General features: G+C 37.3%; 1 protein-coding gene across 2 annotated transcripts in view; it reads right to left on the bottom strand.

The window, feature by feature from the left end:
* Window positions 1–644: 644 nt before the first annotated feature.
* The window catches only part of LOC127499133 (NACHT, LRR and PYD domains-containing protein 3-like), a 35,714-nt gene continuing 22,908 nt past the window's right edge, over window positions 645–13,450 (bottom strand). The window contains exons 5-8 of one of the 2 annotated variants that reach the window (XM_051869281.1): window positions 11,172–11,342; window positions 7,480–7,641; window positions 3,158–3,204; window positions 645–3,076 (exon numbers count right to left, since the gene is read on the bottom strand). In XM_051869281.1, the coding sequence (XP_051725241.1) occupies window positions 2,544–3,076; window positions 3,158–3,204; window positions 7,480–7,641; window positions 11,172–11,342 (913 nt within the window). In that variant the 3' untranslated portion in view covers window positions 645–2,543. The remainder of the gene's footprint in view (window positions 3,077–3,157; window positions 3,205–7,479; window positions 7,642–11,171; window positions 11,343–13,450) is intronic. The other variant, XM_051869282.1, reaches the window with a different exon arrangement.

Here is a 13,450-nt window from a genome sequence, read left to right as displayed (position 1 = left end):
TGTGCTTGAACCCCTAAAAATCATTATATATAGGGATGTATCAGTACACAGAAGTCACGGTTCGGTACGTGCCTTGGTTTTGGGGTCACGGTTCTGTACGATTTTGGTACAATAGAAAAAATGGTCACACTTTAGTTTTAGGGTCCAGTTCTCACACAGGCAAAAACCTCTATAAAATGTATTGTATTTATTAATATTGCATTTTCATAATACTACTACTGATAACATTAGTAAATAAGAAAGGGCCACAACTCAATGTAATTGTGTTTGACTGTTCATTAGTAGTTACTTCTTAGTTATTTTTCTTGAAACTTAATTAGTAGATAATTAATAATAGTTCTTCAGGAGGTATGACAGAATTCATTAGTTATTGATTAGCTAACTGTTACTTAACAAAATCATAAAATTCTATTACATACTGATTAGTTAACACATCTTCCTTAGTAGTTAACAGTAACTTAATGAAGAATTACCTATTAGTTCTTCAGTAATTCCTTATTAATTATGCAGTAAGTAAGAAACAGTATTCTAAAGTGTTACCAAAACATCTTGTGTCATAGAAGTACAAAATAAACAGAATGAAAAATAAAACTTGTGCATTAGTGTTACAGACAGAATAGCGGGGGACACAGATTGCAAGCAGATGGTGTTTTATTGAGGAACAGCCAGGTAAACAACAGCAGAGAAGGTAAGTAGATGGTGAAGGATAATAGATGGGATGAATAAACAATACTGATACTGTCCTTTTCTCACAGGTTTGAGGATGGAGGTAGAGTGGATGGCCGGAGACTGGATGGAGGAACAGAGAAGGTGAACACACTCACACACACAGACGACGGGATCACAGAGACTGGAAAACACGCTGGGGTAGAACAGGTAGGTAATCGAGTATACGGGGAGATCAACTTGAGGAGTCCTTCGTATGAACGAGACCGGACAACTGACAGAGGTGAGTGGAGTGTTTTAAAGTCTGTGGTGATGAGGTGCTGATGGGGAGCAGGTGTGTGTGATCAGTATTCTGGTGAGGGAGTGCGCAGTGATTGGCTGATGGAGGAGCCTGGCGTGTCTGTGACAGTACCCCCCCCTCCACGGCCCGCTCCAGAGGGCAGAGGACCCTGACGTCGTGGTGGTCGTCCTCTTCCACGGGGAGCAGGTCGATCTGGGTGAGTAGCATGGAAGGTGTCGAGCAGGGAAGGATCAAGAATGTCGTTTCTAGGTACCCATGAGCGCTCTTCGGGACTGTAGCCCTCCCAGTCCACCAGATATTCTAGTAGACCACCACGGCGCCAGGAGTCCAAGATTTCATTGACCTGATACGCCGCACCGTCCTCCAGGATGAGGGGAAGGGGGGATCCGCTGTCGTGCCAGGCTCTGTGGGAACAGAAACAAAAGGGTGGTGAGGTTTGAGGAGTGAAACGTGGAAAGTGGGGTGAATCTTGTACTGTGGTGGTAGCTGGAGCTGATTAGTGACCGGGTTGATCTGCTTGCTGATGGTAAAGGGGCCAATGAATCTGGGACTGAGCTTCTTGCAGGGCAGATGCATCCTGATGTCCCGGGTTGACAGCCAGACCTTCTGACCAGGTTGATAGACAGGACCAGTGGAGCATCTCAGGTCAGCTGTCATTCTGTGTCTGCGAAGAGCTTGTTGTAGCTGATGGTCGGCTGCATCCCAGACCCTCTCGCTCTCTCACAGAACCAGTAGTCGATAGCTAGTACATCCGACGGTTCCCCAGACCAAGGGAAGAGAGGGGGTTGGTAACCGAGTACGCACTGGAAGAACCCGCTTAATGCACCAAATACTGAATGCCAACCGCCGTTAAAAAAGAAGAAGAAGAAGAAGAAGAAGGGAAGTGATCGCACTTCCTATTGGCTGCGTTGGTGGCACTATAGCACACTGAGTTTAAACGATCTGCAGCAAAGATAGAGAGAACTGCTGCAGGTAATTTTTTGTCATAGCATTTAAGAATTTACTGTGTTGTTTAGCAAATGTTTATTGCAAACTGTGTTTTGTAGAGCACTTAATTCGCTGTTTTACTAAAAATGTTATTTCCATTAATGTCATACTACATTTAACATAAAGTGGATGATTATTATCTCATACTATATTATACTATTCATATACTATTCATTAATTAATGTTGAAAATGCATTATATGGTCACAAAACATTAAATGTAGGAAGAGAAAAAAAGAGAAAGATGGAAAAGCCATATTGTATTGGTAAAGTCTGTATAATTTCCTGGAGAAATTATTACATTTCAGAATTTGTTTTATTTTTAAGTACAACATAATATGAATAAATGGTGTTTATTGTTATATTGAGAGTAGCAGAGCTAGAGAGAACTGCTGTGAATGGAGCTGTATCATAACATGACTCACTACACTCTCCTTTCCACTGCTCTGTGTGCAGGCAACTAAATCTTAATATCATCCACATTCTGAGTGTGTGTGCTGTTGAAAGAGTTTACATCAGTTAAAGATGGAGATAATCTGAGTGTTTCTTTCATTCAACTGTGCGTCTCAGTTTTTCTTACTGGAGGCTGTTTAATAACACAAAGACACTGAACTACCAGAATAAACTGTAAATCCAGCATAGAGCGGTTCAGTGAATGTGCTTTTGAATGTGTGTAAGTGTGTGAGAGCGTGTGTGTCAGAGATGCTGTAGAAGGACAGAGTGCCGGCCGACCAGTTTAGATACACTCCTATTCTGTTAGAGCGACATGGAGCGGATACGACTGTGATCTTATTATTGTGTCTAACAGTGAATCTGTTACTACAACAGCTCAGACTCCAGGACTTTTCATTGTGTCCAAACTTACAATCTTTCAATTCTCCTTTCCTACTGATTCCTTTATATGTCAGAGATATATGAACCCCCCACATCCCGCTCCATTCAGCCTCCCAGTAACAGCATCCAGTCAGACTCTCTCTACACAGAACCTGATGAAACTCATAAAATCTCTCCGGATGATCAGGATACGGCTGCTTTTCTGTCCCATGTGTCACCTTTCTGTTCCTCTCAGACAGGGTGAGATGCATGTCTGCTGTATTTAAATCCAGTGTGAGATCACATGGATCTGAACACAATATATGCAGAAGAGAGATTATAACATTAATAACATACAAAGAAATGATCAAAGTGTGTGTGCGTGACCTACATTTCTGTAGTCCTGTTGTAATCCTGAACTCTCCCCCATGATCCACACTATATAACAAAAGATGTTATACTCATTTTGCATGAAAAAAAAAACATACTCAAAACTCAACAAATCACACACACAAATCATGCACACAAATGTCTGAAATTAACTTTTTCTCTCTTTTGCAGGGATCCAGAATAAACATATTTAGGATCCAAATTACCTTTATATTTGCCTAATTAAAGAATGTAGACTGTTGTTTTGAAATACTGTTGTTCAAGCTCATATTTTCTATTTCAGTGGTTGAAGATTGACAGGGAGACACATCAAACTCTGCAATTTTATTCTTTGTCATTATCAGAAGATCAGTTGGTGTTTGCAGTAAAGTATACTGTAGCTCTAGTGCACTTCATCAAAGACTATAGATATAGAAAAATGGTTCATTCCTATTAGTTATGAATTGGAGAAACTGCAACACGCAATATGGCGGAATACGTCCCGCCTTCTAAGTAAAAGAACCAAACGCTAATTGATGAAGTCATTGCGTCACTGCAGCTGCCGTTAGAAGCTCCGGTTCCCATAGAATCCTGAGACTAGCGCTTAGGATGTGCATTGGCTAGTCTAGCCTGAAAAATAAGTTTTTTTTTAATGCTATTTGAGCATAAGAAACAACATTTATGGGACAGTTCATGTCAGATTTTGTTGTTGATTTGAAATATGTTATTTAATTGTGAGTTTGCCAAGCAGTTTTTGAGATTTCAGGATTCTCCCTTTCAAATAGAAAGGACTTGGTCTTGGATGCCCAAAATACTGTAGCTGCCCAGAGGCGTTGCAAATATGGCCACAGAGTGAACAGACTTTCCTTGAAAGGGACTGTGACTTCATTCTGTGTATAGTAGGTCCGAACCCTGAACCGATTAATGTAACTCAACACTTAAATGTCACGAAAATCTCTGTGTGCCATTTTACATGTCCCTATTTATCACTGTTTTATGTTACACTTTATAAAACTAGGGTGTTTTTCTAGTTGTAGTTAACATTATTTTAACCTTATGTCAGCTCAGCCTTACAATTGGTACCAACAAACTTGACAATGACTCACCAACAGTAGGTACAACAACATCAAAGCTAGACAAAAAACAATGCTAACGGGCTATATATAGAGGGTATGCATTGACGTCACTTTCCCGCCGGAACACGCTCCCTCAGCTGTACTGAGTTGCAAAAGAACCTGCTGCATGACTGGATTTAATAGGGGAAACTGCAAAAACGCGAGTAAAACAAATGATTACATTAAAGGTTGGGCTAGAAAGTTTTCCTTATAACGTGTCAAAGAAACCTAATCCATGGATATTGACGTGCAGCAGGTATCGTGTTTCCTGACATTTATATGTGTCTGATTTCGATGCCAGGGAAATGCATAAAGAAAACCTGCCTATGAACGCTTCATATAAATACAATATAGGTAGGTTTGAATCGGAGTGATCACTTATATCAATGTTATATATATCATCATATCGTCCAGCCCTAAAACTTGTATAACCTGTTTTTTTTCATTGTTTATTTAAAAACACCCAATTATGCAGAATATAAGATGGTAAATATTTAATTGATGAGGTCACAATGCAATATATAGGATATGATTTTACCCCAAAATCCAACATTTTGACACAAAATGATAACTGCAAATCCACGTTCCTTTGCCTGGAGTCCAGTTGCTTCTGTGAATTGCAGCGACCCATTTGCTTCTTTTTTCTGTAGCTTTCGGCAGTCTGTAAACATATACCTTAGATTTTGCGTCAAATCTATTTGTACAGTCAATCACACAGCTCTTTCACATTTTGGATGTGTTTTGTGTGTTTTTCGCGGCATTCATCCTGAAAACCAATGTTGCCACTCAGTCTTTTTGCCACTCAGTGGGCGTAACCGCAGTCATAACAGCCAACAGTGACGTCACGTGCATACTCTCTATACACAGAGACTAATGAGCAAACGAAAAACACTTGAACACAATGAAACAATGAACCAATCAAAACGTGACACATAAAACAAGGAACCAATCAGAACATGACACATTGAGCAAAAGAAGCACATCACAGGATCATATGAAAGGAAAGATTTATAGTTATTTTTTTATTTCACCATCGTTTTTAATTCGATTAAAGGTCGCAATGCTTCATGAGATTATAGTTATTTCCCTTACTAAAGCTGTAAGTACACAGTCTTGTACCTTTTTTGTTTTGCTTTAAATTAAAGTTTGTAGTGTTGTGATTCACACCGTAGCTGATTGGCTTAATTTGTGGATCATAACTCTTTAACTAAGACTTTTTTTTAAATCCCTATGGGAAAAAATTAATGGAAAAAAATTCTTCCAGAATCTCCACTGCTGAAAAAAAGGGACGGGTATTGTTGCACTCTATAAAACGCATTACTTACACAGAATCCAGCTAGCCATCTCCATTAGATCTGGAGAAACAAGGGTGTAAGCTCGTCCTCCATCACTTAACTGCAACTAAATTTGTAAATTGATTCGGTCCAAGAGGAAAAAGAAGTTTTCATCTTAGTAAAGATAAAACTGAATTTTATTTAGAAGAAATGTTATGTCAATCTCTCTTGCAGTACCGGAGCTGCTGAATCTTTGAGAATTGTCCAATCACACAAGGTCAAAAATATAAAAACAATATTGATAAGCTACCAATGAATGTGGGAGTGGGAGAACCGGGCAGCCTCAGTTCACCTGCTTGTCAAAAGTTTGTGTCCATGCATAGACACTCATTTAGCTGGTGCTCCGCATACAGGAAGTACTGACCATATATGTATTCACACAGAAATTAACCAAATACAATTTTTGATAACATTTTTAATAAATGCTAACATACCTACCATGCACACAATAAGATGACATAAAAACTTTATTTTACAGTTATTTTGCAATATATTATTAACTTGTTTAGCATGTTTAAGTAGCTTTCTTCCCTGGATAAATTGGTGGGGTCAGCGTCCCGTATTGACCAGCTGCCACTGTGCTACACTAAAAAGGTGCTTTTCATAGTAGACCAAATACATTGGAGTCCCGTGTAAATACCATGATAAATGAATAAGGTAATCAGTATTATGATATATTAAAGTTGTAGAGATTTAGATATATCCTGTCTGTCCTCCATTATTTGATGTAGCTCCTGATTTACAGTCTCTATCATTGGATGAGATCCTCAAGCCTTAAAGCCCGTTCACACCTAAGACGATAACTATAAAGATAACATTAGAGATATAGCTTTAAAAATAATCCTAAATGTAAAAGAATAGCAAAGTTCATACCACAGTTATAATGATAATGATATAGAGGAACAATATTGTTGGGATCACTTTCAGAACGACTTTTTTTCCAGCTGTTGAACGATAAAAAACTGACAGCCAATCAGAATCCATTTGTGTATTTAAAATGGCAGAAGACATTGCAGAGAAGTTAATCACTGAGGTCCAGAAAAAGCCACCAGTGTTTGACAAGTAAAACCCCCACTGCCTTTGAAGTTCCAGTGAAAAAAACTAGGTGTTGTTTTTATTCCACTATATTGACTTCGTCAGCTAAATTCACTGTTAGATTAGATTTATTACACTAGCTATTCACTCGAAACATAGCATGCTGCGGACATCTGCTGGTTAAAGCTGTGTAAATGCAAAAAGAACAGCAAAAACATGTTGTACTCCCATTCAAACTGCAGAACGTGAGCTTATAATAAATAAACAAACCGTTATCGTTAGTTGGTGTGGACGCAAATATAGTACCATTATAGTTATCTTTATAGTTATTGTTCTTGGTGTGAATGGGCCTTTTAACTACATTCACTGATCATTTGTTTCTAGATCCTTTCACTTGCGCAAGTGTTTTAAATCAATAACTGATATTTATCTACTAACTGCAGAAATCTCTTGCTGTTCAGCTGCACAGATCTCATCTGTTTTATTCAGTATCATGAGGCCAAACATCATTTCGTCTCATTTAGACTGTGATCTCTGAGTTTGTATCTTGGATCTGTTTTCGCTTCATGTCTCGGACAGCAATGAGAATTTATTTTTGAGCAGCAACAACCCTTGAATTCATGTTTTGGGATCAGAGACTTGAGTCAGATGCTGCTGTTATGAGTCACAATCAGCTGTTAAACTGAATCAAGATCATCTTCAGTCACAGAGTTCAAGTCAAAGCTATATTTTTCTCTGCAGTATGTATGTGTATAAATGTGATGTATGCAGAGATCGGTGTACATATTAGTTTTCAGTGACTTTATAGCACACACATGTACAAACACACATGACAGGGTGATTGTTAGTGTTGAACATACTTGAGTTTGTCCAGTCTGTAGTTTGGATCTGAGAGCAGCTTGAATAATGATTGTCCCGGGTGATTGTAGCTCAGATCCATCTCTCTCAGGTGTGAGGGATTTGAACTCAGAGCTGAAGCCAAATAACAACAGCCTTCCTCTGTCACCATACAGCCAGATAATCTACAAACAGAGAAACACTCGATACATCATCTGTGTTTGAGTCCTCATATTTGATATAACGGGTGGAATAATATTTTTGTTGTCATTTGCGGGTGCGGGTCAGGAATCAATAGGCACGAGAGGATTGCGGGTCCAATAGCCAAGACTATTTAGACTCAATTCGGTACCCACTGATAGACAGCTGCTTTCAAATGGTCCCATGCTTATTTGTGTTCACGCTCTGTAGTCTGAAGACTGTTAAAGTTTTTCTGCATATAGTGGACTTCAATGGTTACCAATGGTTTGAATGTCCAAATTGCAGTTTCAATGCAGCTTCAAAGGGCTCTACATGATCCCAGCCAAAGAATAAGGGTCTTATCTAGCGAAAAATCGGTAATTTTCTAAAATAAAAAATAAAAACTTTCTTATATACGTATACTTACGTATACTTTTTAACCAAAATCAAAAGAAAGTCCTGCACACTATCAAAGCTTACAAAAGTGTCAAAAATTTCCACTATATAAGACCACTATATGGAGAAAAATCCTGGTATGTTGTCCTCAAACCTTAATATCTTTTTGACTGAAGAAAGAAAGACATGAACATCTTGGATGACATGGGGGTGAGTAAATTTTCAGGAAATTTTAATTCTGAAGTGGACTAATCCTTTCAGTCATTATAAAGGGAGCACTCTTTGCCCGCTTTCTGTATGTAATCTATTCACAATTTGAATAAAAGTTTTATTTTTCATGCTGCTAAGAGGACCAACTGCCTCATATAGGCTACACTGCAGAGTTTCAGGAGAGACAACTGCATTAAATGCAGAGTGAATCTGGTAAAATATCCCCAATATTTTGTGACAGTAATCATATTTGGTTATATTCTTTTCATTTATGGAGATCTCTAAGTGTCTGTATAGCCTATGGTGTGATTTATGCACATTTGTTCAAAATATCTGTATGGGCAGATTGCTCACATGATGTAGGCAAAAATTTTATATTCTTTACATGATGGATTCACATTCTCATCTTTAATTATGTTAATTATTATCATGTTTGGCTGCATGTCTTTTTTTCTTAAATGCATCAACTTAGAATGCCTAATGTTAATTTTATTGCTTGTGTTAGGCCTACATAAGAAAATAAATAATTTTTGTCTACCTGATATAGAGATTTAATACAGGTGCGGTTCGGGTCGAGATCTTTTTGGGTACCACAATTCAAAGACAATTGCAATTGAAGGCTGCATACATCAAGGATGTCTTATTTAAGAAAAGTAACCATAATAAAACTGACTCTTCTTCCTCGTGAGGTGTAAAATACTGTAATTTCTCACTCACTTTGCAATCTATCGGTTACTTTTCTCAAAATGAGTCAGCCTCGATGATGTATGCAGCCTTCAAATGCGACCTCCAGAGGACACAGCCTTCGAAATTAGACGCAGCCAGTGTGTAGCTATGCTGCTGCAAAAAATCATGTCGTCGTACATGAAAGACGAATGCGAGACACTCTATCTGTACCCAAAAAAAGTTGGCTCGCAAGTGTGGGTATTTTTGGGATACCATAAAAAAGGTGTTAGACATCCCAGTCTGCAGGAAATGCAGTAAGGCCTTGTGGATTTTTTTTATTTTTATCAGTTCATCTGCCCAGGTGAAAAAAAAAGTATATTTCTATAATGTACTGAAAGTGCTCTATTTTCGTGCACTAATTTTGTACTTAATATACTAAAGATTCTTCTTTAGTACTTCTTAAGGTAATCTTAAGAACATCTAAGTGTACTCAACAGTGCTATTTTGAGACACCATGAAATATGAACTAAAACACGCTTTTAATATACTATCTCTGTATTTAAAAAATGTATTTAGATACCACAATATTTGGCAACTAATATCATCTCTATCGTGATTACGTTCATGTGATGTTGTAGTATTGCGTCATCACAAAAGTTTATTCTTTTCATGTACTGTATTTCTAATCCTTGCCAGTTAAAGCTTTCACATGATTTTAAACCATTTAAGTGCAGTAAGACACTAAAGAGGTCTCAACTCACATCAGTGCGGTAACCACCATATATATTGAGGGGGACAAGTCCCTCCAAAAAATTAGAAATGGCCAAAATGTCCCCCCCAATATTTGATATTATTGATGCTGCTCTGCTGTACTCTATTATGCACCACTCTGTTTGTTGTTAGGATAACAAAAAAGTTTTAAAAGTTACGTTTTTAGGCTGGTCTGCCTCAGCAGTCTAACAGCACTCATCACTGTCAGAATGAGCTGGCCAATCAAATCAAAGAAGGTTGGGCTTATTGTTCACAGAAGACAAATGCGAGTTCCAATGTGACGCTTTCGCTTTAGCAGTGAAAGAGTAAGTAGCTAAACTTTTAATACTTGATGACTGTTTTGTGATTTAGAAATATTCATTGACCGACAGTAATATCCAGTGATGCAAACTAAACATTTTTATGAAATTTCGGCGTTTTGAATTGAAAACATGCTATTATTTGAGTAATGTGTTTATTCATGTAATTCTGTATATAATAACTGAATGTGATGAGCCAAGAAACGTTTTGAGTTTTTGACATATTAGACATACAAAAGTTTTCTTTATCTTTTATAATCTTTTAATTATTTAAAGGATTAGTCCACCTTCAAATTAAAATTTCTTGATAATTTACTCACCCCTATGTCATCCAAGATGTCCATGTCCTTCTTCCTTCAGTCGAAAATAAATTAAGGTTTTTGATGAAAACATTCCAGGATTATTCTCCTTATAGTGGATTTCAATTGGCCCCAAACGGTTGAAGGTCAAAATTACAGTTTCAGTGCAGCTTCAAAGGGTTTTAAACGATACCAGACGAGGAATAAGGGTCTTATCTAGAGAAACTAGAGGGTCTTATCTAGAAAAAATTAAAATGTATATGCTTTATAAACACAAATGATCGCCTTCTAAGTGCTTCCGCCAGACCGCAATTTCGTATTCTTCAAAAAGCTTACACTGTATGTCCTACACCTTCCCTATTCAAATTACGGAAAAAACGGAACTGGCGCCGTGTTCGTTCGTAAGTAGAGTAAGGAAGGTGTAGGATATACAGTGTAAGCTTTTTGAAGAATACGAAAGTGCGGTCTGGCGGAAGCACCTGCAAGGCGATCATTCGTTTATATAAAGCATATACATTTTTTTTTTTTTTTTTAGAAAATGGCCGATCATTTCTCTAGTTAAGACCCTTATTCCTCGTCTGGTATTGTTTAAAGCCCTTTGAAGCTGCACTGAAACCTTCAACCGTTTGGGGCCAATTGAAGTCCACTATAAGGAGAATGATCCTAGAAAATGTTTTCATCAAAAACCTTAATTTAAAATTTAAATTTAGACCATAGAATTTAAATAATTAATAGGAATAATCCTTTAATTCCTATTAATTATTTAATTTCTATGGTCTAATTTTCAATTAGACAATATTGGCAGTTTTATTTTGAAAATCATTGCAGTATCAGACACTGATGGGTCAATTTATTGTGTCTGGACTGAATTAACTGTTACTGAAAATCCCAAACCTCAGTTTGTTGAGTTGACAGTGTGAACTCTTCAGTCCATCAGACAGAAGCTTCACTCCTGAATCTTGCAGGTCATTGTTACTCAGGTCCAGCTCTCTGAGTGAGTTTGGTAATTGTAGAGATGAAGACAAACTTTCACAGCACTGATCAGTGATATTACAGCCAGCTAGTCTATAAAACATGATTAAATATTGTTCAATAAAGAGGAGATGATGGATTAAAATAATCTATTTTTCATCAGAAGGTGAACTCTGAACATTGACTGACTGCTCAAAGTTCAACTGACCCTAACAACACCAAAGTCTTGGATTCACTTCCCAGAGGACACACATACTGACAAAATGTATAAACTGAACACACTGTAGTTTGGTTTTGATAATAGCATTTACTAAATGAATAAATGTGTACTTAGGGTATAGTGTATCTTTTAAAGGGGACCTATTATGCAAAATTCACTTTAAAATGGTGTTGAACATAAATATGTGTTGTCAGTGTGTGTACACAACAACCCTACAATGATAAAAATCCACCCATTACTTAAAAAAAAAATCTCAAAAGTCTCAAAACAAGCGGTTTGTAGATTCTGGGCAAAGTGACGTTGCTTTGCACAGGCTCCTCCCACGACTGTTGGCGGACACTGCCGTTTTAGCATAGACCCGCCCTGAGTGAGCTGTACACAGCCCGCCATTGTTTTGATGCCGGAGCAGGTGGAAACAAGAATGTCTCCTAAGCGATTGAGGTGTTTTGTTGTTGGATGTAAGAATAAACAAAGCAGTCGTCATTTACTCCCAACATATAAGCTGCTGAAGACCCAGTGGATTACTTTTGTTTTTGAAGGGAATGCACCCCCCAATCTACCCAAATGCATTTATGTTTGCGTGAATCATTTTACACCAGACTGCTTTGTAAACGAGGGTCAGTACAAAGCAGGTTTTGCTAAAAAGTTGTTCCTGAAGGATGGATCGGTACCAGCTGTTCGTGATCCAGCTTCACCTCTAGAAGATAAGTATTTTTTTAATGAATCTTTGCAAATCTCCTTTTCTAACAATGTGCTAGCAAGTTCCACGATAAATGCGGCTAAAGTTAACAGTCTCGGAGAACAGAGTTATGTTGTCAATTCTATTTAGATACATATCCGCACGTTTATAATGAATAATGCATTAAGGTGATTATCTTATTACAAACAGTCTATGTTTTCTGTAAAGATAACATGGTAACACTTTACATTAAGGTTCCCTTTGTAAAGGGTTTATAAAGGTGTTTGTTAATGACTAAGTCATTTACAACAAGTGCATTATAAATCGTTGATAAGCAGTTATAACTGCATGAAAAAGAAGGGTGACTTTAATGCACACATGTTGTAAATACTTAATAAATGTATTTATTCACAGACAGAACTGACTGTTTATGTGAACTGTGTTTTTGACAGAACCTTGTGTGTATTTGACAGTTTTACAGCCTGTTCTTGACTGTAGTCAGAAATGGGTATTTACAACATGGATTTATAAATGATCTGTGAGGTATTTTAAGCTGAACCTTCACAGACACATTCTGGGGACATCTGAGACTTAAACTGCATCTTGTGAAAATGGACATAATAGGTGCCCTTTAAATTGTATTTCATTAAGCATTTTAGAAATGTTTTACTTCAGAAGCTCTAAGTAAACAACCAGCAGGCCGTACCAATCACCATATGACACAATGAAATTAAAAAAGCATATATTGAGAGTTTTTAATAAGGAGATTCAATGATGCAATGACACTGAAAACCATATATTAAAAAGTTTAATATGTTCTTTTGATGATTTTTTTAAAAAAGACCTGGGGCCTCATGTATAAACCTTTCCGTAGATTTCATCCTAAAAGTGTGCGTACGCAAAAAAGCCAGATTTTCCGTACGCACAAAAGTTTTCAGAATTATAAAATCATGTGTACACCAGAACCTGCGCAAAATTCCTTTTATAAAACCCAGTCAGCAGAAGATTGTGCATACATGAATCTCCACCCTGTCTCCTCCCTGAAATAACCATATAGGGAGCTTACAATGCCTAGTTTTAGTATGCATTACATCATCTGCATATCATTTCCATGCATATTACCATCCACGTGACACCATGTTTTAACGGTACAAGACATTAGAAAAATATGACTATAAATGCCATCACATTACATTGCTAAAACTCATTCACTATCCTTGTTCTGTTTTAGAAAAAAAAAAAATCAAACTTGTAACAAATACTGTTTTCAGTATGTTTTCAGAGTTATTCTCATTCTTTTCC

This window comes from Ctenopharyngodon idella, chromosome 17, assembly GCF_019924925.1.
Source record: "Ctenopharyngodon idella isolate HZGC_01 chromosome 17, HZGC01, whole genome shotgun sequence".
Lineage (NCBI taxonomy): Eukaryota > Metazoa > Chordata > Actinopteri > Cypriniformes > Xenocyprididae > Ctenopharyngodon > Ctenopharyngodon idella.
Note: the sequence above shows the minus strand (reverse complement) of the source record. Positions and strands in the feature narration are given on the sequence as shown.